Source organism: Mus caroli, unplaced genomic scaffold, assembly GCF_978045245.1.
Source record: "Mus caroli unplaced genomic scaffold, Mus_caroli_1 scaffold_10, whole genome shotgun sequence".
Taxonomy (NCBI): Eukaryota; Metazoa; Chordata; class Mammalia; order Rodentia; family Muridae; genus Mus; species Mus caroli.
Window position 1 is genome coordinate 37,961,806 of NW_028227265.1, and position 27,367 is coordinate 37,989,172.

Consider the following 27,367-nt stretch of genomic DNA (forward strand, 5'->3'; position numbering starts at 1 on the left):
CAACACAGCTATAAAAGGTGGAGCCTTCCCGTTAGAAGACTAATGTTGGCGAGATTCATGCGGCAGGGGCTGCAGACGACTGCCTCGCGGAGAGATGCACTCAGAGCGGCGCACACGGCGAGGTGTGCTCAGGTGGCAGGGGAAATAGGTACTTACACACACAATTGCTTATCCCCACACCGGGAGAGACCCAGAAGCACTGGACGTCCTGTACCGTGAGACTGAAGTCAACACACTGAGTCATGTGAGTAGCTGACAGAGCTTTGCCACTGTCCCACTGTGCTCCAAGCAGCGGAGCCAGGCATCCCGACTTAGGTTTCATCTCTACTACTGACTAGCAGTCGGCCTGGGCGAGGTGCTCTGTGTCCTGAGCTACAGTCTCATCACAGAGAGCACTGAGCACTTCCAGGAGTTGTCAGCTAGTTCTAGTTCACTATCGCTACCGGTGGCTCCACTCCAAGTTTTAAGGGAAGGAGGGAGAAAGTCATGTCTATGATTGCCGCTCTCTGGGATCTTTTATCCAGGCTGGAAGATGTCACCTGCCTGGAGGGTCACGTGGATCAAGACGCTGTATTTTAGGTAAAGTTGAATTGATCCAAAGCGTCTGTGAACTGCCTAGATTTTCTCAGAGAGCCTGGAGCCCAGACCTACATCTGTCAGTTCTAGGTGCGAATACGTAGCCCAAGCCCAGAGAAGAACTAGCACAGGTTGTCTCTTCTCTACACCTCACTCAGCAGTATCAGGCCTCCTTTGTCAGTGTGGGACCTCACACCAGGACACTCTGTCAAAGAAGAGGGCAGTTGGAAAGAGTGCATTCTTGACTTTGTTCTTTTGGTCCATCCGGGCACTGTTCTATTGCTGTGAGAAGACAACTTGGCCAAGGGAATTAGTTAATAAGAGAAAGCATTTAACTGGAGACTTGTTTACGGTTTCAGAGGGTGACTCCATGATCAACATGGCGGGAAGCATAGCAACAGGCAGGCAGACACGGTGCTGGTGCAGTGACTCAGAGCTGACATTTGATCCTTCAGAAGGAGGCAGAGAGACTGAGCCTGGCATGGGCTTTTGAAACCTCCTGATCTACCACACCTTCTCTAACAAGGCCACACCCCCTAGAAGCCATACCCCCTAATCCTTCCTGAACAATCCACCAACTGGGAATGAGACATTCAAACACATGAGCCTGGGAGGGCTGCTCACATTCAACCTACCGCCACCTGACCTATGATAAGGATGATTTTACAGAGTACTCCGCGTGTGTCAGGTACTTGTCCTAGGTGTTTTACAATCACTTAAATCAACCCTATGAAACAGGCTCCACCATTATCCCTAGGCACATTACAAAGGGGAAGGAGTATGGTTCACAGGGAGTTAAGTAACTTGTCTACTTATGATTTTCAGTTGTACCTTCCCTAGAGTTATGGAAGTGGAGCCAAGAGTCAAACCTCAGAGTCTACACAGACAACCACTATGACATAATCATACAATTTGCTCTAGAAAAAAAACCTACTTTGCCCCACATTCAAAATTGAGAACAAGGACTCTCTTGCAAGATTCTATTCAAGGACCTACACCATACATGATTTTCTTTCCTTCTTACTTGTTCTCAAGGACACCCCGTTTATTTACCCACTAGCAGCCAGCACAGTGTGGCAGAGGAAGGGCAATCCTCAGAGGACGACTTTACTGTGAGTCACTCGAGAGCACCTAACAGAATTCCCAGCTTTTCTCCCTGGGACCTGGATTTCCATGAAATCGTGACTCAATCTCTTTCTGAGTATTTGTTGTTCTGTGTTACATAACCCATTTCTAATCAAGGGTTACTCATCACTGTTGCCCCAGGGCCTAGGATAGTACCAGCTAGGAACTCAGTAAATATTTACACAACTGACAAGTGACTCACACCAGTCACAGCAACAATAACAACCATTGATAAAGGACAGCACTCTGTCACCCATAATCCCCAACACCTATGATACAGGTGTGGATTTACAAGTGCTCTCTTAAGGCGGATTTCCTAGTACCACACCTTTCTTAAAGTGCAGGTTTTAAAAACAGCAAATGTCTGGTAAAGTAAGTTGGAGCCAGGGAGTAGGTAAGGGACAATGAGTGTGGAATCCCTAGGCCAGTGCTCCTGGGGACACCTGGTGTTCTCTGGGGGCCTTTACAATGACAAAGGCAAGAGTCATCTGTCACAAGTGACCATGTATGGGGAAGCTCAGTCAGGACAATTTGCTATCTTTAACCTGAATGGGATGGCATTGGTTCAGATGTGTTGAGCTTTGTCTACCTGGCTCTGTGCATTTTACAGACACACTATGCAGGCTTGCCTGAGGGAAACAGTACCTGCCACCCTCCTCTGCCCCCCATGAGAAGAGAACCTCTGTAAGGAGGCTGCTCTTCAGTTATGGTCCCTGCTGTGTTTCCAAAGCCTGGAGCAGGGCTTGGAAAACAGCAGCCCCCCCCCCCCAGGAAATATTTGCTGAATAAGTAAATGAGTGAATAACTATTTCCTCAAAAAAGTTAAGTATTGTCCAGAAGACCAGCCAACAGCTCATTACAATCAGTAACCTGGCAGAGCTCCAACTCACTGGCCCACGTGTTGATTTTATAAGTAAGATGTGCAGAAGCCAATTGGCTTCTGTCCCCATAAAGCTGTTCAAATGATAGTAACAATGGCAGGAATAACACCACTGCCCACCTGAAGATCAGCTGCTGCATCCGGGACAGAAGTTAACATAGTTTTTTTATTCAGTCAGTCCTTGCTCTATTTTTATATAATGCTCTAATCCCTATACATTTATGAGGAGGTTTTATGGAGTTATCAGGTTTTATGGAGTAATCTGGTTCAGAGACACAAAGGACGTCGCTCCTTTACTCAGGGTGGCAGATAGCAGAGGCAGCAATTCCTAAAGAGAAGTACAGATATACTAAAGAAAAAACAAAACCAAGAATGAGACCACCACCGAGACCACCACCACCACCACCACTAACAACCAATGGTGAATGTAGGCCAGTGCCTCCCAGCATCTCAAGCCTCCCTGGTGTATTCTCGTCCTATCCTGACAGGACACACAGAGTCATCTCTGGCAAAGTATAGTGACTTACAACTCATGCTAAAACTCCTAGTGCCCAACTGTCCGAAGAATCAGTCACTCTCTGAGCATGAAGGACATCATCAGACATGGTCAGTCAGATAACATGGTCACAGTTTATCTTAGCAGGTGACTGTCTCGGCAGCTCAGGGCACCCCAGGGCTAGTGACTACACGTATTGTTAGCATAAATGGAAATGAGTTGTGATCCAAATGGGATGTCACTGAGGCTCAGGGTTCCAGCAGGAAACTAGGGCAAGGTAGCTGCCCAGAGCAGCTGAAACAGACCTGAAGCTGCATGAATCTCAGTCTGGCCCTAATGGACTGCATTCAAACCTCATTCAGAGACACAACCTCTGAGAGGCCTTTGAGCCTGATCCAACCTGCCTGATGCAACTCTTCTCACCAAGGGCCACCGCTCTTCTACCCAAGGCAGGAAGTTAGGAATGCTCAAGGATGAATGAGAGCATGGTTTTTTATCCTGATCTTAGCAGAGTCCTCTCTGTCTTCTCCCCCAACTAGCCTGTGCCCAAAGCTCTGTGTTTAAGATCTCACCTCCTTTCCAGCTGCAAGTGTTCGACCCTTGACAAGGTCAGAGAAGTAACTCACATTCATTTCCAATATCAGGCCTCCCTTCTACCTTCAAGGTTCCAATTCAGTAAGGTTAATGGCAAGCAACAGCAAGAGAGACACCGCAAGAAAAACAAAGGACTTAGAAACACAGGAATGGGCTGGGGAAGTGACATCATTCAGCCCGTTGGAGTGCCAGGTGCCCTGGCAGATGCCAGGCATGTATCACGAACACTGCCTAGACCCCTTGCTGGGATGGGACATTACTGCAATGGAAGAGACTATTAAATGCTACAACGATCCTGGCCGCAGGTGTTCCAAGTGTCAAGCAAGCTGACAGATAACTCTGCTTAACCTGTGGTAGAGGAACAAATATCAACACTGAGTCAAGTCAACAGAGAAGAAATATCACTCAGCATGTGTGCACGCACGTACACACACACATGCATATGTGCACACACATATGTGTGCACGAGTCTGTTATGGGAGATTGAATCCAGAACCTTGCACATGCTAAGAATGCCCACTACTGAACTACATTCCCAGAGCCAAGCTCTGCCTTCTCCTAACCCACCAGAATGTGCACAGGAATCGTCCCAAATGTAAACAAGCAGATGTCCATCAGCTGATAACTTGGCAAGGAAAATAAGGCATATTCATACAATGAAATATCATCCAACACCAAGAAGAACAGAGTATTTACATGTTATGACGTGGCTAAGCCCTGAAATTAGGCTAAACAGAAGAAATTTGTGTCTATCTATAACATTGTTCATAACAGGCCAGTCTTTAAATACAGAAAGAAATTAGTGGTTGCCAATGACTGTAGGGAAAGGGCAAGCTGAGAGTGGTTAGTACCAGACGGCGGGGCTTTGCTTTGGGTAGGGAGTGTGCTCTGACTAGACAGTGTGAGGACTGCACAGCCTTGAACAGTCACTCACTGTGTACCCCACAACAGTGGCTTTTGGGTCATATGACATGCTATTCTCTTTGGAGTGTATCTCCAGCTTTAAAATCCCCTCATGACCTTGCTTGGATGACTGTGCTTCCTCCTCGTACGGCAACAAGTTAAGGCACCGCCTGCCAGTGAGCAGTACTGCCAGCTCCTAGGTTCTCAGTGGGCAGCCAGACCCTTCCCACCGGCACGCCTCTCTCCCTAATACAGTCAAGTCGAAACCAGAAATGAACTAGGATGGGTAATGTGTGGTACCCTTTGTTTCTGTTTCACTATAATTACACTGTCTAGGTGAGGTTTCTATTAGGCAGACAATACAGCTGAGGGTCAGGCTTTCAAGGCTACTTCATGCTAGTCTTTGAAGACCTCTACAATGACATACTTGCTGAGCAGGTCACCCAGAGCAGTTCCACACTCCCTCTGACTGCCTTTTATCGCCTCTCTAGTAACCTGTTATGTCTTCGTGCCCATGGAACTGGCTGCACTGTCATAGGCACAGCATTGTGTGCAATATTTTTGTACATAGCTCACATACAGAACATATATAAACAGATGCTTGTGGAGTAAAACCATTCTTGCCTCAGAAAGCAGAGTCATGATGTGGCCATGAACAGAGCTGTGTGGTCTCCAGCGTCACACCGCTGCAGGGCACTGTGTGTTTGTGGAATGAATACTGGGGTACAAACTTCACTCACCGGATAAACAAAGCATCTCTTCTAGAAAAACTGCCAGGTCTTAGCTGGAAGACAACACACACAGACCCAGTGCAGTGACATGCCGGAGGGTCAGACACTGAAATGGACACCCGCCCCCACTTTTTTTTTTTTTTTTGCAAAGCATTTTCATTATCCTCCATCACTGGAACTGAGCAAGCCAGCAGAAACAAAATGTTTGGTGCTCATTCTGACATGTTCAAGGCAAAGGGGGGCCCTTTATCCCTGAAGCTGAACGTGGGTAATTACGCCATCAATACCTTGGCATTTTCAGTAGTCCAGGTGATATGCTGGGGATATGTATAAAATAAGCCAAGGTGCTGGTTTTTAGATTTTTATCTAGAAAAACAAGTCAGGCATGGACACCGGACTGTACCTTTTCTTTGGTGTACTTTTCAAATGATAATTCCTTCCACTGCCACCATTAAATCTTAATCCATTCCAGCTCCGGGCATGGGTCATTGAGTCTATATGTACTGCTGTTATTTTAAAATGTTTCCCCTTGGTAGGGAAAGAGGGGGAGAAAAGATGTTGAGAGCCAGATGGGCCTCTTCACAGTTCATTTATCAAACCTAATACGCCGGGCTCCACCCTCCTCTCTCTCACTATTGCGGTTAAACTTCCATATAATTTGGTAATCATTTTCATTATCAGACACTGACCCCAAAGCAGCCGATCCTGGGATATTCAGTCCTTGCAGCTGCTCTTTTTCTGCCTGCTCCTACAGTAGACCCTAAGAGCTTTGGATTTTATTAGCTGCAGACTGACCTCTGGGCTGCGGAGGTCAAGAAGGGGTCAGATCAGAGGGCTTGCCCAGTTCTTTAAAAGCTATAACAAGCTGTCCGTCAGGCAGAGTGGACTGTATAAACAAAGGCAAATCTTCAGAAATTCGGTACCTCTTCTGTTAACACTTGCTGGGCATTCACACGGTGCTCCTGATGGGGACGTGAATGGACAGCCTTAATAAGCCTATTTGGAGAGGGCTGTTTATAAGATTATCGAGTTTGGGGAAGGAAACCCAACAACGCTCAGAAGTGCCTCTAGAATGGCAGGCTTGTGTGACACTGTGACAAACTCAGTTACCCCAAGTCACTGCAGAGCTGACACTTTCCTTAAGGAGCTGAATCACAGAGGACATATGCTTTTGGTTTCAGACATGCAGAGCCCCAGACAACGGCACTACTCCGGGCCTGAGAGGGGGACACATATTTTATGACTGAGTTACAAGTTTCACTGAAAATGTTCTCTGGAGCTCATGATGGCAGATGAACCTGCTGAAGGAAGGGGTTTTGAAGGGGAACTGGCACTGAAGTCACTACCAGTGGGAGTCAGGCTGACTGGGTTCTTCAAGTGGTACAGCTCAATGTGTGTTATAAGTTAATTAGAGTCATCTGGATACAACTTTCTGAAGAAAAAAAAAATCTATTATCTAATGTAACTGGTCCCTTGATAGCTTTGATGAAGGTAAAAAGGCTGTAATCTACTGCTTGGCCTCTGATGAGTGCTAATTATTTTCTGTTAAAGTGTGTATGTGTGTTTTCCTTTGTGTAATTCCTAAGCACACAATAAGCCCATCTTTAAAACCTAGGCGGCAAGCAGCAAGGAAGAGAGGCACTCTCTGGGATGTTTTATAACTTTTACCACCACCCGCTGGACAGCCACGCAAAGCCCGGCCTGTGCCAGACACCAGGCAGTGCTTTGATGAGGAAAGAGAGGGATATGGTGAGCGTCTGTTTATCCGGCTCACATGGATGAGGCTTTGAGATAGGGCACCGAGATGGGAAACATCAAATGGGGGTGCGGGAGGGTGGGGGAGGAGGACGGTTATTTAATACTCTGAGGACACTTTGCCTTTGGAGCTCTCAGGACATCGACCTCTTGAAATTTTCTTTCAGGTGTTTGGTTTTAAGAGGGTCTGCACAGTGTCAGCAGCTAAGCCCCTTCTTCCCTCCGCCTCTGCCACAAAGGACTTGTGAATTTTTGTTTCAGATGCTAGACTACATCAACTTCAACACTGGCTCCAGCTCCTGATTAAACTGTTAGCAGGAAAGGGCCAGAAACACTGAAGCCAGACTCCATTTAAACAGGCCATCTCGGCCACACTGTCTAATGAGTTGATGTCATAGGAAATTACTGGTAACAAACTATATGCACCCAACAAAAGACAGCCATTCCTGGTGAGCGTGCACCCTGGGCTGGGCTGTCTTTCGAGGGAAGACTGTGGGAGAGAAGATATACAGAAACACATTCTTCCCTTCTTTCTGATTTAATATGTAGCGCCAAGAAGAAGACAGAATGGAGCAAAAAAAGAGAGAAGAAAACCTTTCCAATGCCCCAATGCTGATAATTCACTATTTAAAAAAATATAATACAAATGTCATAATGGTAACACAAAAAAGCAAAAAGTTACACGGTAAATCAGTCAGTGCTGTTGAAAATTCGTTTACTGTGAACGCACTGTGAGAAAGGGCGATACTGAAAAGCACGATGCTTCCCTTAAATGCGGGATGGAGATCATACAGCCCAGAGGAAGCTGCTTTCTGATACCTGGTGAGAAGCAAGAGCCAACAAAAATACCTTTCTTGGAAAATGCTGCTCATGCCTTCATTCCTGTTTAAACACATCTATTTTTTTCATGATCATAATTATTAGTAAAGCTATCAATTATTATAAATTTTGCAGTATGAAGTTTTAGAGAATATTATGGTTATTAATAAAAATGCTCTTTGACTCCCAGGCACAGAGAAATTCTAGACATCAAATACGGCTGTGGAACAATACACAGTATCAGCTCCTGACTCCTCTGGCTCCTGCACGGAGATGGATGAGAGCTCAGCGAACCAGCTACTCAAGTAAAAGAATCCCAACATTGAGGAGCTGGCTCTGACCTCTCACACGTCTCAGATTTTTCACATAGATGCTACTAGCTTTTGCCGGCAAGCACATGATGTTAGAACTGGTGATTTACACAAACCTTCCATCATGATAGCTTTCTAACCATGGGTACCTTCAAGCACAAAGAAATCAGGCTGAAGCAAAAAGAATCTCTCCTCAGCCAATCCTGAAAATGAGGCAGGCCAATGAGTATACTACTTCCAAGCGCGCTGCCCGCGTGCAGTGACAGAGCGGGCTTCGGTGAACTGCCCAGGCATCTGCCTAACTGAATGGGCAAAGCTAGCCTCAGACAGCTGACCAGAAAGGGCGCTTAGGTATCAGGTACTTACACTACATTATGCTCAAGATGCAAGCCTACAGACTAGATGTCACACTAGAGGAGAACCTGTTCATGCATGCGGACAATGTCGGGAGTCGTTATAATTGATGTGGTTACCACGGGCAGGGAAGCTAACGTTAGCTCAGAATGTCTTCACCTTAGTTCTTTCCTATGGTCCCACAGATGAGCGGGATGCGCAGAGCTGGGGCAGGGACAGCAGACCCCACCTCTGAGCAGAACAAACCTGGCATGCCACTCCTTCCTCAGATTCTGGCGCACGGTGAGCGGGACCAGGATGGCAGACAGAATCTCACTCCTTTGTTCCACCGGGAGCCCCTCTCTTTTAACTTCACGGAGCACAGCATTTGTCTAGAAGAAATGGTCCCCAAAAGAGAAAGAAAAAGTGAAAAATTAATAATAAAAAAAAAGCCCATAAGCAAATAAGGACAGTAAATCAATGGCTTTTTTATTACAGTTCCCTTGCTAACAAATCAATACGGTAAATGATGGTCAAAAATGGCCAGCATATATTCTGGGTTTAATCAATGTACATGGCACACAGGGTAAACTCCAAAGCAGAATCGCCTAAAGAAACGCGTCCAGACGCCGAGCCTTCTCGCTCCCATTTCCTTAGCACACCAAACCATTTTTTTTCCAGGGAACTGCCTACCATGAGCTATTGTTAGGAATGATTTTCGCTGACCAGTCACTGTGAGTTGTTTGTTTAAAAGGCTGTGACTTTCCCTCTGTTCCCGCATGGACCCTCACGGTTGACTCAGTACTCTGACTCCCATCCATGTCATTCCTTCTCGCTGCTTGCTGCAAATCAAGATCTGGCACAGGAACAAGTAAGGGTGTAACAATCAGACGGAGCAGTGTATCTCAATAAACGTCTCTTAAGATTTGAGAACGTTACCATCTGTTACTAACTCCTAAAGATTTTTATTTTGTTTTAAACTATGTGTACTTGCGTATGCTCCTGTGTGGATAGGTATTCGTGAGTGCAGGAGGGTGCTGAGTCCCTGGGACCAGGACTTACAGGTTGTGAATTGCCTGATGAGGGTGCTGAGAACAAACTTAGTACCTCTACAAGAACAGTATCTATCTACTCTAACTGCTGAACCGGCCCCTCCAGTCCCACATTTACTGATTTTTCTAACCCATTTCTTTAGTTTTGGGGTGTCTGCATCTATGTGCATGGACAGGTGCCACAGTGTGCATGTGAGAACCAAGAACAACTTGAGAGAGTTGGTTCTCTTCTATCCCGTGGGTCCCCAGAGCCTGACTCAGGCCGTCAGGCTTGGCAGCAAGCCTCTTTATCTGCTGAGCTGTCTTGCCAACCCCGAGAACATTATTTTAATTTCAAGTCAGTGGTTCTAGAACACTTTTTTTATAAGCACTAGTTTACCCAAATATGAATATGTGTCCGATAGCGTACAAGTCATACATATCTAGATAGTCCTAAAAACAAGATGAAAATGAAGCTGGTTTTCCTTTGAATTTATAAAAATGGTTTTTGTTTGTTTTAATGAACTGGCCAAAGTAAAGGCTGGCAGAACTGGAGCATCCTCCTGTGTTCTAGGCGCTCAGCTCAGGCCTTCTGTGTCTGGTCTGACGCAGCTGCTGAGCTGCAGAGCACCCATGGAACTGGAGACCCGCCTCTTCACCCCACTTGGCCCTACAGCATGCCCTTAATGACCCCATTACCCGCTTGAGGAGGGGTACAGGAGTATCTATTGTTTCTGCCACCAACACCCACCCTCTGATCCTCTCTCCAGCAACAGCTCCCAGATTCCCTATGGGAAATGAAAGTCCTTTCTCTCACTGCTCCTGGCCATAGAGGACTGTCATGTCCCTGTAAGGGCATAAGCCAAGCCTCCCTGATTCTTTTATCTTGTATGTCATACTCTTGAGAGGATGAGGAAGACAGGAGAGTGTCTTCAGAGGCGACCCGAGCCGTCTAGGACCTTAGCTTCTCGTGCTCCTAGCCTTCGTGCGCATCCTGTCAGGTCTTCCTCTGTCCTAAATCTTCTGAGTTGTCCCTGTCTTTTGAATAAAGTCTTACTTCTTTTATTCTTTTTAAATAAACTCATCAAAATCTATTTCTCATGCTTAGAATGGAATTGCCTGGCCTGTGCAAAACTAAGACAGGAGACAATATCTCTACTGTGAAAGGTCCCTGCTGGGATAACCCTGACTCGTGCCTCTAAGATGTAGACACGCACAGTCCTGGGAGACAGTACCAGGGGCTACTCAACCAGCTTCCAGAGAAGCCTTGACTCAGACCTCCAGCCCAGAGAGGAAGCTTCCTTTCTGTAGAGTCCACAATCCAAGCTCAGGAGTTACATTTCCCTCTCGGGCAGACAGGAGGTGAGAATGTGTGAAGCAGAGGTGACTGTCACATGGTCATGATGGCTCTGCAAACTGTGCCCTTCATACATGCAGGTTCAAGAGGGCCATATCGGAAATACAGACAAACAAACAAACAAACGCCCATTGGTAGGGGGGATATTAAATGTGAACACTGCTAGTTTTGTTCATGTTGGAAACCCATTAGCATTTTAAATATCATACGAAATATGAAATACTATGGGTTAAACAGATCTCAGGCGGCTGCTAGCTTGTGGCCTTTAATCTAGAAGTTGTCTAATTTCTGAGTGTCTTACTCACAACAGCTCTGTCTCTTGTCTGGAACATGTGACCTCACAGAGTTGAAGTTGACCATGGCCTCAAAAAGTCACCATACTACCATGCCTGTGTGTACACGCTACTTCACGCAAAGGACAGCAGACCCATCCAATAGGATCCAGATGTGAGGGAAATAATTTGTAACGTGTCTTCAGTGTGCCCCGGCCTCTACCATGACTTCAATTGTAGCCAGTGGCTCCTGTTCTCCATACATACAGTGAGGAGCCTCTCAGAGAGGGAAGAGGAGGTATGTGCAAGGAAGTTCAACAGAAGCTGAGGCTATTGTCTTATCTAACACGATTTCCCTATTACCCACCTAACCACTTAATATTCATCACAACAACAGATGAGAAAGAAACATGAGATTACAGTTATGCACATGATGAGCTCATAAAGCCAGGGAACTCACCAGGTGCTATGACAGGCACTCCACTGCCAAGAATTAACGATCTTCTATAATAACCAGAATCCTGAGTTTCAGTTTCCTGGGCTTCTGGCATTCTCTCAGGCCCATGAGAGCTATATAACATCTAACACTTTTCTTTAAATTGGCCTATATTTAAAAAAAAAATAGAAAATATGCACACTCTAAAGAAAGATGGAGAGAGCCGGGTATGGTGGCGCACGCCTTTAATCCCAGCACTCGGGAGGCAGAGGCAGGCAGATTTCTGAGTTCAAGGCCAGCCTGGTCTACAAAGGGAGTTCCAGGACAGCCTATACAGAGAAACCCTCTCTCAAAAAACAAAACAAAACAAAACAAAACAAAACAAAACAAAACAAAACAATGGAGAAACCCTTGTTACCCTGCAAAGCTGAGCTGATAACCACCCAGTGAAAGCAAGCTGTCTGCCCGACTCCCTCTGTGGGCCCATGGCTTGCTTAGGTTCCCTCTCAGCCAGTCACTGCTTGCTGGGCTCCCAGATGGAAGCATAGTCCTTCTGCATCATGAAAGAAGGCATGAGAGTGTTGGAGAATTGAAGCCCCATCACACTGCAGAAGGGCCTCTGACACCATCACACAAACTGAAAAGAGGCCAAGACGATCTCCTCCTCGCAGTACGCCAGGCTCGAGTCCTCAGTGGCACTGAACTTCGTCCTGGGGATGCCCGTGGGCTTCAGGCCACAGTCGGGAGGGAAGGCCTGACAGCAATGGTATTACTACAGAACATTTCCTAGGTTTAGAGGGAAGCCACTGAACAAAAGGAAATTTCAGAATGTCGAAAGAGCATTCCTTTTACATGATAATTAACTGATATTTCTCTTTATAGTAATAGGGCTCTTCAAGGTTGATTTATCTGGGGAACATGAGTAGGTATTTTTCCATTAGTATCAACATAGAACATTGGGCATTCTTGTCATTTCAAAATGACCAACACCAGGATGCCAGAGTCACAATTTGTCTACTTCCCAGCTCCCATCTTTACCATCACCAGAGAAGTAGCCCCCCTAAAACTATACAACTATAACGGTCTTCTGTCAGGAGTGTGTTCTGCACGCTCCCCCCCCCCCCCCATCCCTCACAAATTACAAAGCTATGCTCTGAGTGATACTGCAGGCTAAGGTTCAACTTGTGAAGAAACTTGGTTTCAGATGTTATCAGCCAGGAAAGCTATTTCCCCACATCAGCACTGTCAAAAACCCAACCGGCCTCCCCTCTTCAAAAGTCCAGGGGTCCTTTCTTCCTTTCCTCTTTTCTTCCATCCCCTCCCCCTTTAAGAAGAAAGGTTCTGAGCCCACTGAGATAGCCTTGGTCCCATCAAAGAGAGGTCGGTCTCAGGTCTTCCCTCATTTACTCATTGTCAGCTCGAGATGGCTCTTTTGTGTGGCCTCTGAAGCGCAATGCTGAGTGATGCCTTCACATTTTCTACACTGGACGGGCACCACCAAAGATTTCCACTGCTCTTGGATCCATAGCTCAGCAGAACAAATAAACATTCCTCTTAGCCCGGCTGCCTCCTTTATCTCCCTCTCTGGGAGCAGGAGATTTTGGGGGTGCCAATGTTTACACAATGTTAAAACTTTCTTTCCCCTGTTTCCTGAATTTGAGAAAACACATCCTGGATGACCTCGGGTACGAGATAACACCAAGTCACCGTTGGGTGCCACCTCCACTGGACTATAGGAGGCAGCTGTCTTAGGTCACCCCCCACCCCCACCCCAGACTGTTTACCAGGCTAGAGAGAGAGATAAGCTGGCTGTCTTGGAGGGGAGCGCAAAGGCAGAAGTCTTCAAGAGGTTCCCAACAAAGCAGCTTTTCACTCCCACCTAAAGGCACACTTGCTTCAGTGTGTCTCAAAGACCCACTTCATTGGAATGGAGAGTTCACCAAATGTGCCCATGGAAATGTTCTCTAAGGCATCTGTGGGCTTGCGAGCCTGGAAGCTGAGGAGACTATAGTGAAAACCCCTGAGGAGAAAGGATTGTGGGGAAATGACTCTTTAATGAATCCAAAGGGGTTTAAGTGATAATAGCAAGGACTCCCTAAGGCTACTGGGTGACTCAGTGTGACAGGCCACATAAAGTGGTCAGCATACTATGGCACAGCGACAGGGTGCTTAACCAATGTTAGAATTGTCACCTATAAAAAAGGTTTGGGAAAAATGACATAGAAGAGTGGACATGGAGACTGATTTAGAAAAACAAAAGTTAAATTCTCATGACCGAAAACAGTGGCTTCTTTTCTTCCACAGTGCACTCAGTGTCCATAATCTCTTGTCCTCTTAGAAGAGAAATCACTGCACCCCATCTGCTCCCTGCCAGCGTAGCCCAGGATCTCAGGGTAGCCCTGTGCTCGATGGCTGGTGTGTTCGAGCTCTGGAGGGGTCCCTGTGGGTGATGGCCTTTGTCTGCTTCACCTGGGACAGCAGGGCAGTGTCAGCAAGCAGGACTTCAGAGCTCTTGTTGCAACCATATGTTTCCGATGGTGGTGAAAGAAAGCCTGTGCTGTTGTTTATTTCTTGTTTCTTCCTTTAGGAAGGAGAAAAAGTGGAAGGAAGGAAGAACGAGGAGAAATGAGAGGCGGAGGGAGAAGAGAAGGAAAGGGAGGTAGTGGAGGAAGGAAAGAGGAAAGGGGGGGGAAGTACAGAGAAAAGAAGAGAACACAAAGGGGGGGCAAGTGAAGATGAGGAAGGAGAATGTGTTGTTTGTAGAAGCCAGCTGCTTGGACCATGGCGCCAGCAAGCTCCATGCTCCCATTTCAGGCCGCCCCCGCTGCCCCCCCTGGCACAGGTACAACTTGGTGTTGACTTCAGTGCTTTAGAGGAGCCCTTGGCCGATTTGGCCCATGATTAATTGCCAAAGACATGGCTGGCCATATGGAACAGAGAAAGCATCAAGTAATTCATACTTCTGTGTGCGATCACCAGGCCCTGTATTTTAATGCACAGGAAAGAGCTCGCCCAGCACAGCCCTGGTGTCTTGCCCCTGACAGCCCATTAAGAAACCTCAGAGCACCCAGTCCAAGTTCCTCTGCTGGCTTTTCAATAGCAGCCTAATAGAACAGAGGCCAGGCTTCCCAGCTAGCCTTAAATCTTTCACATACAGAACGTTAACTACGGCCACAAAAACAACGGGCTTCTTATGATGGAATGGGATTTGATGGCTAGCCTCTGCATGCTGACTGACTGGTTTTTTTTTTTTTTTTTTTTTAAACCTTAATGGAGTTTACAAAATCATTGTTCTTTTTCTTTTTTTCTTTCCTGTTTTCTAAGCAGCCTAAAAGATTCGCCTGTGTCAGGAGCCTTCCCTTCATCACTGTTAGTGCTGGCTACCTAATAAAGTTGATTCATAGCGAGGTGAAAGACACAGCTTAATTATTCTCCCCAAGCAGCCCCAGAGCCACTGAAAACAAGAGCAAACTGCAGCTCCCCAGGAGGAGGGCGCCCCAGACACACTTGCACGACTCTTCCTCCTTCTCCATCACTCTGAGATGTGACCCCTCAACAAGGGAATGAATACTAACTCACTGCCCTAAAAGACATGCGGTACCACGCAAGGGAAGAAGGTGCTGCTCGCCCAGGAGCAACTCTACCCCAGCTTTGCCTGCTACTCTCTACAGCCTGTGCACACATCTCCACAACCATTTCTTCCAGGGAGTTTCAAAGGAGACTCTCAAGATGACGATGTTGCTTCTGTCAGCTCTCACACACACACACACACACACACACACACACACACACACACGTGTTGGTAGTGATGGCTTTGTTGACACTTTCTGCTAGAAAATATTTACATGGCACCTCTTGTCTGCTGTATTTTAGATGCTGTAATTCTCCCTACCCTGGAAGACAACATAGAGTCGGACTGCCTATTTATTAGCAGGGCTGTAATCACCTCCACCACCAAACTGAGCTCCCAACCTGTTTAGAGCTTTAAAGAGGAAACTAGTGCCTCTCTGTGGCTTTTCTTTGCTGGAATTATGCTGGTGTTTTCCAGAACAAACAACTTAACCAAGTAAACAAGGCCAGGAAGAGCAAGACGAGTCAGTAGTGTGGAAACAGAGTAGAGAATATGGTTAAAAAAAAAAAAGCATACCAAGATGTCTTCGCAGAAAGAGGTAGTCTCACTCACTATTATAGAACCATCTTATTTTGCTGATTTTTTTAGTAAGTTCTATAAAGTATGATGATAATTTTTCTCTCTTGGTCAACTTTCACCTGGCCTCTTAAGGGTAAAATAAAAGGACGGAGAGACATTTAATGGCTCAATGAGCAGCACGCTAATTCGTAAATCTCAGTGCACTGGAACTGCAACAGTATCCCTGAGATACTACAAATAAAAGCGTTACGTCTAATCCATGGAAATAAACCCACCAGAGTGGCAGAGCTTTCAATACAGAAAGCAAAGGGGTTAATGTCCAGCACAGAGCATCAGTGGATCTAGGTAAGAACAGGCATGCCTGTATATTTCCCATCACGAATACTGGAATGGCAGCTGACCTCTCTCCAGTTATTGTGGAGGTGCCTGGCCTTGTCATTTATCTTTTCACGGAAAGCTATTCACTCTATAAATGAAAGCAAGAAGCCCCCCAACCCCACCAGGACACACATGCCCCTGATCTCCAGCCTCTACCTGTAAGAATGTTGCTATGCCAATCTGCTCACAGCCTAGCTGAGGGTGAAGCAGCGGGTGACTACAGCAAGCTCTAAGGAGCCGGACAGGACCACATCCGGCCTAAAGGTGGCTGAGCATTCGCCACTCCCTGGGCATGTGAAAGTTACCCAAGCGCTCTATCAGGTCGGCTCCCGCCTTCCCCGTAACATCAGTAGCACAAAGACTGAAGTGGTCTGTCATGCACACTGGATTATATGAAGTGTAAAACATTGGGGGAGAGAGGAGGAGGAGACTTTTGAAAGGGAATGGGAAAAAGAAATCACACTTGCAAGAGGATCCAGCTGACAGCTCAGTCCCTAACAAGTAAGACAAGTGAATATGTTCAGATGCTCTGTGAATGCAGGCAGAGCGCGGGCCCTTTGTCTGCAGCCCTACAGTGTGTCCTTAACCCAACTGCTGCCCGCACCACTGAACATATGTTTTCTACACAAGAGCCGAAGCAGAAAAGGCTCTTTGTTATAACTCACTCTTTGTATCTACCCACCCCTCCCCCTTCCACTCACCCATTCTCTCAGTGACATCCAAGCCAAAGCCCCCGTGGAAACAAACTTTAACGGCCTGGGACAGGGAAGCCAGAGGCCTTCTTGCTGCCCTCAGGCTTGGAGAAATGGCCCCACAGTAACACTAGGGGTGAGAGTCACAGTTACCAAGTGCATCCTTCCACCAGGCCAAGGGCATGTCACCCATGCTACTTCATTTAATGCAGCTCTCACCATATGAGAACAATCTCTGTGTTAAATGTGGAAACTGAGGCACAGAGATGAGAGTAAATTACTCCACAAAACTACAGTAGAGTTCAGTTTTAGAGACTTGCAGTTCAAAGTGCTCATGGGACACTACACACACACATACACACACACTCGCGTACACTCAGACAGACACGCATGCATGCATATGATTCTGCATTTTAAATGCTTCTATATCTGAGCAATGCATCTGGTCACTGTGTGCTCAAGCACAAGAAAAGCTGGTGAGGCTGCTGAAGAAATGGTGTCGGTGATGATGACTCAGATCTCCCTGCACTGGGACTTCAGGATGGGGAAAAAGGGCAAGAGCCCCATAGGGTAGATGCCCTATGGTGGCCAAGCTGGCCATAGGCAGGTGGCTTCTCTCTGGTCTTAGTTTACCCACCTGAAAATACAAGTAGTTATTGTCTTTACCTCAGGGATCTGAGAGGATTCATGTGTAGCTATGGTTTTCACCAAAACTCTGCTGTTGAGATGTAGAGAAACAAAGTATGTTGGCCAGTTACAGGTATTAAAACAGATACCTTTCCTGGGTTGGTGACTTGTCCTGTTGCTATGTCCAAATGCCTGATGAAAAGCAACTTAAGGAGGTAAGATTTATTTTGTCTTACTGTCTCAGGAGACACAGTCTATTAAGGTGGGGAAGGATAAACTGGCTGGTCACGCTGCCTCCACAGTCAGGAAGCAGAGACAGACAAATGCCTGGACTCAGCTAGCTTCCTTTTGTTCCTTGTTATTTGAATGGGACTGCATGTCCTGGGGGAATAGTACACTCTTAATCAAGGTGTCTTCCCTACTCAAGTAACCCTCTCTCACCCAGAGGTGAGTCTCCCAGGTAACTCCAAATCCAGTCAGGTTGGTAGTGAAGAGGAGCCCACACTTTCTGTTGCTCCCCTGTGCCTCCTGTTCTGTATTCACAGCACACGTGCAATAGATGATCCAATATCTCCTGGTGCGAGTGCTAAATAGTGGTAACGATGATCAGTAAGAGGCACATCACCTGGCGCGTTCTGCATACCAGGCCTGCTCATGAGCTCTGCATCATTGAATTCTGCTAAGTCTGTGAGAGGAAGGCATTTACAGTGCTTTCATTTATAGGTTTAGTGATTTGTCAAATTCCATTCTATTAGTAAGCAGCAGAGTCACATCTAACCCAAAGGGCCGGATGCCAACACAGGTCTACACTTACTTGTTTACTGCAAGATGCTTTCAGGGACATTACCTCAATGACGCCAGCTGCGTGAAGCAGTTAGCGTTTACTGCAGCTTTATAGATGAAGAAGCTTAGTTGAGTTAAATGAACCGTCAAAGAGTAAAATTCAGTGAAGGAGTTGAGATGCCATTTGATGTTCTAATTCCAGGCTCATGACACTTTATACTAGGCACACAGAACACAGGGCGAAGGCAACTTCCCATGTGGGGAACCATAGTTGAGTCTCTGCTCCACAGTAGATATCAAAAGGTCCGAATCCTTAGCTACCGGGAGCGTCCAATTTAATAGGGAAAGCCTTACACACATAGGGTGGAGAATGAGTGAAGGCTACATAAGGTGCTTAACTAAGCTTTCAGAATAGCATTTGATTTACAAAGTATGACTCAGTTCTACTATTGTGTCCTCTTCATTGACTATCATAACATTAGCAGCACCACTTAACACTAATCAGCTAAGTACTATTCTTTGTTTTATCTATGACAATAAAAACTAAAACATGTACCTACAAGAACAAAGCTATGACGTACATACATCACCATAAAAAAATCTAGCCACAACTATTTTAGTCTTCTTAAGATTCCCAAAGCAAAAACTCTGGCCCACTATCATGAGGTGGCTAATGACAGTGTGACTTTTAAAACTGCAGACAATCTGGGGCAGTGCCGTGAGCAGTCGCCATTATTTGTCCTTAGAAAAGATCTACTCAACCAGATGCAGCTCTCACCTATAAGCAGCAGCATCTACGGAAGTTCAGAGGTGCTTCACTGACTGATCGGAGGCTGTGCAGGGACGGCCAGGCACACACACTCTCATACAGGATTGTGACATGACTCTTCTGTTCGCTGCTGCTTGGGTTTTTGACAAAGTCTTATAGCAGTGTGTTTTGGTACTGAGTGTGCAGACGTGCACCACCATACCCAGTTAATTGTGTGACAAAATTCAGTAGCTGCTAATCAGCAGTTTATGCTACTAGCAGGCGTGAAGAGGAAAACATGGCACACAGGAACTATCACCAGAAGAGGTTGATAACCACAACTACGAGATACCACTCACCAACTGCCATGTCCTGTCCTGATCATTCTTCAGATTCCCAATTTAAATCCCTAGACAATGTGGTGAAATAACTCATTGAAAAGCTTTTATTTTAATCATCTTCATACTTAATAGATAAGAAACCAAGACACGGGATAGGATTGAGCCAGCAAAAGCATGTGAGGCACAGGCTTGAGGGTCTGAATGGAGAGCTCCATCTCCAGACCCCACATAAAAGTGGAAGAAAGGAACAGACTCCATGAGGTTGTCTTCTGATGCCTGTAAGGTCATTCTGCTCATGTGTGTACCAATCCACATCATGCATGGCTACCCAGTCCTCTTCCTCATCCAAACCATCATAAATGGTAACAAAAGTGTCATGTAACCCACCTCAAATCACAAAGCTGGCAGGCCTGAAACACAACATAGCATCCCATTCAATCCTCCCACAGTCTGTGTAGGTCATGCTGGAGTAGCTACACCCAGGCTCCGAGCATGGACACTGCCCAGGAGCCAGGAGTGGAAGTGGTGAGCAAAAATGTGATGAAGGATGCTAACCTCCAGGAAGTGTACAGTCTCCGGGACAGCCTGTGCTAGCGGGAGCAAGGGCTCTCTCCATGGCTGTTGGGACTCTTACCTGGGCACAAGCACAGAGGGCCTGACTGAAAAACACTTCAATTAACCCAGTTAGAAAACTCCATCACAGGGGTGTCCACATGCCAACCCTCACTGAGAGGCTCTTCCCAGGAGGTCCCACATTGTGCCAACCTGGCTTTAAAAGTAACCATGACAAGCACCATTTCTTACCAGAGACAGGTTAGAGCCTCAGGTCTACAAACTACTCTAGATTGCTATTTGAAAAGCTAAAAGCGATAAAAAATAATTGAGGGCTTTTTCATCTTTTCTCATGTTTTTAAAATGTACGTGAAAGACATATAAGTATCACAAGAAACACTAACTTTGAATGCTGCGGTTATATCTGAACGGTTATAGTTTAAGGTAATCCTATTTCAAGCTCTACCTCTGAAGATGGGCTGGGGATGTAGCTCAGTAGTAAGGTGACCGCCGGGCATGTGCAAAACCGGGAGTTCTGTCTAAGTGTCCTGTGTGTCTGTGTGTGCAGCTCCCTTTTAGCAGCTGCAGTTCTATCCACAAGCTTAGCATCATCAACCACAACCCTCACTAGACCAAATGTGCAGCCAAAGCAGCAAAAATGCAGCTTCCTTCTGGCAGGAAGGGGCTCCCAGTGTTCACACGGCACCGTGTGGGAGCATCTGTCACTTATTTGGATTTGTGTCTGGAGTTTGGGGGAACAGGATTTTCAGCTCCAGACGTCTCAGTGTATAAAAGGAGACTATCATTAGCCTGCATTCGTTTTCTTCTACCACCCCAACTGTGATCTGGAATCAAAGGAACAATCAGGGGTGGCTCATGGGAACACAGAAGGGCTGGGCACATGGATGGATACTGACCTTTATCACAAGCAGCAAGAGGAACTGTGTGGGAGCCTGCCTTTGCCCTATGGGTCATCTTTTAATGCCTCAGAGTGTCCTGAGGTCTAGAGTTAGAAACTACATTCCATTCCATTTTAGGAAAAGAAAAAGCTCTTAATTATTCCAACCCAGATTGTTAATCCCCTTTAAAAGCAACACCCCTGGTAAAGCACCTGGATATAAACAGACAAGGGTGGCAAGGAGTTTAACCCCGGCTTTATGGAGCTCCTGCAGTTTGCACAAACCTGCATTGAGGACAACAGAAGTCACATTTCTGCCTGGATTTATACAGTGGACACGCTCTTGTTGCTGGCCTGCATGTCCACTGCGCTCTAACTTGCCACACTGACAACAGTTTCATGCTTTGATAGGCAGATATCATTGGCTCATCTTTGGGAGATAATTGCCTCTCCTGTCTTGTTTAGTGGTGATACACTTCATAGCCAAAGATGAAACCAGTTTACAGAAGCATCGGTGGGGTGGGTGCGGCCCTTTCCTGCTAAACTGGTCTCCAAGAGACTGAACAGTTTAAATTTGGGGTCTGGACAATGGGTATTCTAAAAGGATTAGAAAAGTGGCAACAACTGAACCTCCTCCTCCCTCCTGTGTTCGAGTCTACCACCTGCTGCGGTATTTTTGTTTCAGTAACAAAGAGGCCTTCATGTTTGAGACTCATATTTAATGTGGCTGAACTGGCCCCTCGAGTTTTGGTTAACTCTTACGAGCCAGAAAAAGAAATATTTCTTGCCTGGCAAAACTCCTGGTTGGCCTCCACAAAATCAATATGTGGGTCTGTGTGGGCACATGTGCGTCTGCCCAGAGACTGGGGGATACTCTATTTATATTTAATAAAGTATTATCCGTCAATAAGAGCTGCATGACATTTGCGATTTCATGGCCCACTACAGTAACAGGTGCTGTGGTAAACAGGGGTGTAAAGTGTTAAAGAGAAAGGGGATCACTTCAGAGACATTAAGCGGCTTTAAACACTGACAGCAGAAAGGGAAAATTTTTAAGCAATTTGGTTGGGTCAGTAAAAAGTAACAGAGGTCAGAGGAACAAAATGGTACCCAAAAATTCTGCCCATTGATAAATGATCCTACTGTTTTGTGGTTGGATGCACAAGGCAAAGGCTAAACAAGTGTTGTGTGGAAACAGAAATATGCCCCCTTTGTGGATCTTTGACAATAAGTTACTTCAGCTTGGTGACCGCTTAGGGCCCCCATTCTCCCTGTAGCCGCGGCTGGGGTATACATTAGCGAAAACAAAAGGGGCCATTTTCATTGTAACCATGCAGAAGGGTTAAGCATTTGACCTTCAAGTATGGTGTGCTTGTGCTTGGTGGAAAGGCTCTTGACAATATAAACAAGAATTACTGCTGTTAGAGAAAGGGGACACAATTAAAGACAATCTCAGAGGCTTGTTGTACAGCTGTTCAGGTTTCGGCTCTGTCTGACCTCTAAGGATGCTACGTGTTTAAGGGAGACGATTTAAGATATTTTAGTGAGTCCCTCCCACTCCCCATCACTAGCTTTCCACTGGGAAGACAAGATTTTATGCCACAGTGTTTCCCCTGGGCACCTTTGCCTTCCTAATCTGTCTTCCCCTTCTACCTGACCATCCCAAGGAGTAGGTGAAGGCTGGATCCACGGGTATCCTGCAAAAGGCGGGAATCCTTACCTTTAGAAACTTTTCCTTCCTTCTTTCTTTTATTGTTTTGTTTTTGCCTGAAAAGCAAAATGCTATTATAACTGATTTCCCAGAAAAAGATATTAGGGAAGCACAGTTTTATTTTGTTCTACCACAGCCTATCAAGAAGGCAGTTTTCTTTGTTGGCCCTTATTTCCCAGTCTACAGGTGAAAGTGTTTAGATATCCCCCATCACAGTTGGAAACGGGCAAACAATTAAAGAAAGAAAATACGGGAGTGTATTTCCCTGAGATATCACAGAAAGCAGAGACTCTATGGTAGAAGGCTACGTCCTTTGTCCACACAGAGGGAAACACTCCCCGTTGTTTGATCTTCAAGGAGTCAGCAAAACACTACATTTCTTCCACAAATAAGACAGGCCCTGGGAAGTGGCCGTGGGAAGGTGCTGTCTCCTCTCATCAGGACAATGCTGACATGAGGCACTGAGGCCAGCCCACAAGGGGTTTGAAGGGACAGTGCAGGGCAGCAGGCTCTGGATGGGAGGGGGCTATGCTTCCTGCTTTAGGGGAAGAAAGGAAGTTGCTCTGGAGTGAAGCACTGGCCAGAGACAGGCCAAGTGCAGTAAGGAGCAGGGCACAGGCAAGTTTTCCCTGTCAAACACACTTTAATCTCCAGAGTCACCGGGCTTTGATGCTGCCCCTAACAGAAAACATACATGGTCCCCAAGATCTATCTACAACTTTTCCAGTAGCAATGGCTCCATGTTCAGGGGTTCCTTGAGATTAGGGTCTATCTTATCCCTGACAGTCACTGAGTCTGACTACAAGAGCCTCATGAGAGACGAGGCCATTTTCCTGCCCTCTAACACATCAAGTCCATCAAACTTTGGTCATCAAATCAAGTTCGTCTTGCAGGGAACACAGCTGGTAGAGATGGTCCAGACTGCAGAGTATTTCACCATGACAACTTCTCTGAAGCTGCTTCCTCTTCCTGGAGAAGAGCCCTGCCTCTAAGGATGATGGGTGAGACTAAGAATGTGGTTGCAAATTTTGGCAGAATCCCAGTGCTACTTCAGAAACCTCGGCAGCTGGGATCCCAGGATAGGTCTCTCCATGAGAACACAACTGCCAGCTAATGAACTCGGGGAAGCTCAGTCCTACCACCAACATTCTGTGAGTCTAGTGAAGGCTTGTCAGGGCAAACAGAGGTCATTCCCTTTTGCTAGAACAAGAGGCTAGCCAAGAAGGAAACACCTTGCATTGCTCCTAAATGCACAAGGTTAACAGAAACGTAGACCCCCCACTTCTAGGAGTGGAAAACAAATGCCTCAGATGTCTTACTCATAACAAGCTAAAGGAAGACACTCCCTTTTCATGGAAGAATGTCAAGGCACCTGGAAGTATTAACCTAAAGCCACAGCACCTAGCAGGGAGAAGAAGAGGCAGCCAGGCCTCCACTGTGCATTAGCTGAGGCTGAAGCATCATGACCCAGGCCTCCTGGCTTCTGAGTGCACAGCCATCGGAGAGAGATCACTCCTTGAGGTTGCCTCAGGATGCACATAACTGTGAGTGAGGTTTTCCTCTAAATTGCAACAATTTGATCTTTCTCCTACTACCCCCAGCAACACTGTAATAACACCCAACATTTCCCTCTGCTTTTCTACCCTAGATATACACTTGTGGAAAAAAAATGAAGGTAGGCTTTGTCCCTTTGGGGCCCAGTTTCTTCCATGCAATTTGCAACAAAACGCACCTTGGATTTTAAGAGAGCTATCCTGTAGTTACGATATTGATTTTTCATTTTCCTCCGCAAATACTACCACAACTTTATAACTGATATACAGCATCAACAGTTTCCTTGGCCTTAGAGACCAAATTAATCACAAAATCAACAATCTGTTTTTATGCCACAGAGTTCAATGTTCATTTTCAACATAAATTGCCAAGCCACACAGTCAGGGCCTGGTGCAATTCTGGAGATGCATTGCTAAATTGCCTCCCATTTGTGATTTAATACAACAATGGTTTTGCAAATTAAAATGTTTAAGGCTCTAGGTCAGTCTCTATTGTAGTTGGCTATGGGCAACTGCATGTCCCCAGGCTTCCTTCTGCAGGAACACACTGGGGATAAAATGGCCTTCTTGACAGGGACCTCGGGGTGACCTATAAACATCACTGGTAAGAGATCTGCTTTGAGAAGCTCCCTGGCCCCCACCCCAAGCAGACCACAGAATCCTATTGAAGTTCACCATCTTCCCACCTTATCTTCTGGCATGCTGACCACAGCAGTGGGCGCATCCTTACTTGTCTTAGGGATTTGACAGTTAACACCCAATTCTACCACTTGGCTTTTTGTGCTGCATACATCTCCCACTCTTCACCTCCCTGAGTGTTTATTCTTCTCTCTCCTCCCACCCCCACCGTTGTTGCAGCTTTTATCTCAGTGTAGGCTACGGCTGTGTACTTGCTGCTCACATGAGTTAACATGGAAGAATGTGCCTGGGACATAGTAGGCGACCATGCATGTCTACAATAGACACTGGTCAAATCCCAAGTGTATAATAGGCTCTGATGGCCCAGTGGGTTCTGGACCACTATCTCCAGTTCTTTGTAGACACTGCTGGCTGCACTCACTCCTAATCCCTAAACTTCCTTCTAGTCTCAGTTCTTCAGTGTGGCAAACAGATAATCATCTAGCCAACCCATGATCAAGGCAAGACGTTTTATCAGGTTGTCCTTTTCCTCATCTTTCAAGGCTGTTATATAACTGATAGCGAAGTTCCGTTTAACTATAAAATACAAAACTGAATCCCCCTATGTTGGATTCCTTTCCTTACTGCCTTCGTTATCTGACATGGAAAATTTGCAATAGGTCTTCATGGTCAGCCTCTCCTTTCTACAGCTCATCCACTGTGTTGTCATCAGTTATTCTGACTCCCAACTCCCACCAACTGTCCCCAGAACAAACGCCAAACTTCTAAGCAGTCAGTCAAGACTGGTTCTCTCAGTCTAGGTGGCTGCCACCCGCTCTTGCTCTCTCTTTCAGCTAAGTTCCATAAGTATATTCTTTCCTTCCACGCCCTCCTGCCTACTGTTTGCTTTATCTGAAATGGCCGTCTCTCCTCTTCAGAGCTCACCATGCCTTTGTTTATCAGTCACTGAGGCAGATCTCAAGGGCCAGTGCCTCTTCTATGGAGTCTTCCAAGTTTTCTCTGTCTGACATGCACTCTCTAGCACAATCTCATTGTCACTGTGTTGGACCATGCACTTGACATGCCACACACCATGTCTTACTTGGGCATACGCCTGTTTGCTTAATGTACACATAGTCAATGAGCTTTCGCTGATGCCTGACACATTAAAATAATTTAAGGAAATTTGAATGCTGGGGCCATATCTGGACTTTGTGCCCATCTAGTAGATCCCAGCTGAACTGGAACTACAATTAGTCATAAGCCGTACTAACCTGGAAAAGAGAATGAGCCACTGAGGGGCTGAGACCTGGGCACTACTTAGGGCTTCCAGAGAAAATCAGAGGGATACGTTACCTTAACTTCTGCTCACACAGAAAAAATAAAAAAAGGGATACTCCTATTCACTCAGACGGTTCCCACGTTTCTCCCTCATGCACAAGACATGTTTATAAACACAGGAGGTTATAATAAAACTCACGTGAGAGACAAAAACTCAACATTGGCAAGTGTTTACATTCTAATCAGCACAACAAGTCACTTCTCACTGAGGGATTCCAACTCAGTCAGCATGAAGATTCCTGTAACTGTGCCAAGGGCCCTTCCCTGTGCCAAAAAGCATCCCAGTCTTTCCAAGCTAAAGGGCACCCTCAGCAGAGTACTAAAAAATAGCTTCCGAGGACTGCTTCTAAACCAGTGCCACGTACTGTATTGCTCTACATGCTGAAGCATACGGCTCCTAGACCTTGTCAAGCGACTCCCAGCCCAGGCGGACTGAGGGCTGGGTTACAGTGGGAGGCTGCCGACCTTTCTCACAGGAGGCTGAGGGCCTGAGTTCCTGAAGTTGCTGACATATGGCAAGCAAAAGGAAAGTGCACTACCCCCTAAGAATCCTGGCAAATTTTCCATGTGGCATTTGGAAGATGCCGAACCCAGGCAGGAGCACAGGAGAGCATGGCCGATGGATGGACTGCCTCTGCTCATCCCACAAGCACATTGAAGCCCAGACAATGGCTTGAAGGCTGAACACTGTAGCCATGTTGCCCACAAAGAAGCCTATATGGCTTCAATGCCAGGTCTTTGTGGAACACGTGAACAGTGTAGGTATCACTCACTGTGTAAATCTGATGGCTGCTTCTCACTGAAGATAACAGTACCCAGCGAACACTATGCAACCTGCCCAGTTCTAAGGAACGGGAGGAATCTGTCATGGAAACCATATGGTGTTTCTCCTAGTAGTTGGTATGGATCAACAATTCCCAATGCTCTGTCAAAGAGCAATTAGTGAGATGCATAAATCATTTGCCCAGTATCACATCTGCTATTCTCATGCTTCTGGAAGCACTGCATCTTCATGGAACAAGGGACTACTCCTAAGGTCTGTCTGCCAAAGGTATCCAAGGCCTCCAGAATAAGCCCTGAGCTGCCCGAGCTGGCTTCCCTGAGGATGACAGTGGAATTAGAGGACTGTGATGTGATCAAGTCGAGAGGTTAAGAAACTCACACCTGAACAGTAAGAGCCTGCCTTGGTAGAAGACATTCCAGGAAGAGGAAAGAGATACAGAGGGCATTAAGCAAGGGATGAGGGGGTGGGGGAGGCTGTGCTCACTGACTGAGAGGGGACTGCAGGGCAGACTCTCCAGAGTAAATGTAGGAAGAGAGGATAGGAGGCTGGGGATGAATTGGCTGTGGAGCCCA

At 46.3% G+C, this 27,367-nt stretch overlaps 1 protein-coding gene across 2 annotated transcripts in view; it reads right to left on the reverse strand.

Moving 5' to 3' along the window:
• Fto (FTO alpha-ketoglutarate dependent dioxygenase) overlaps positions 1-27,367 on the reverse strand; it is a 351,507-nt gene that overhangs the window by 134,788 nt on the left and 189,352 nt on the right. For both annotated transcript variants that reach the window (XM_021171161.3, XM_021171162.2), the window contains exon 8: positions 8,791-8,915. In XM_021171161.3, the coding sequence (XP_021026820.1) occupies positions 8,791-8,915 (125 nt within the window). The remainder of the gene's footprint in view (positions 1-8,790; positions 8,916-27,367) is intronic.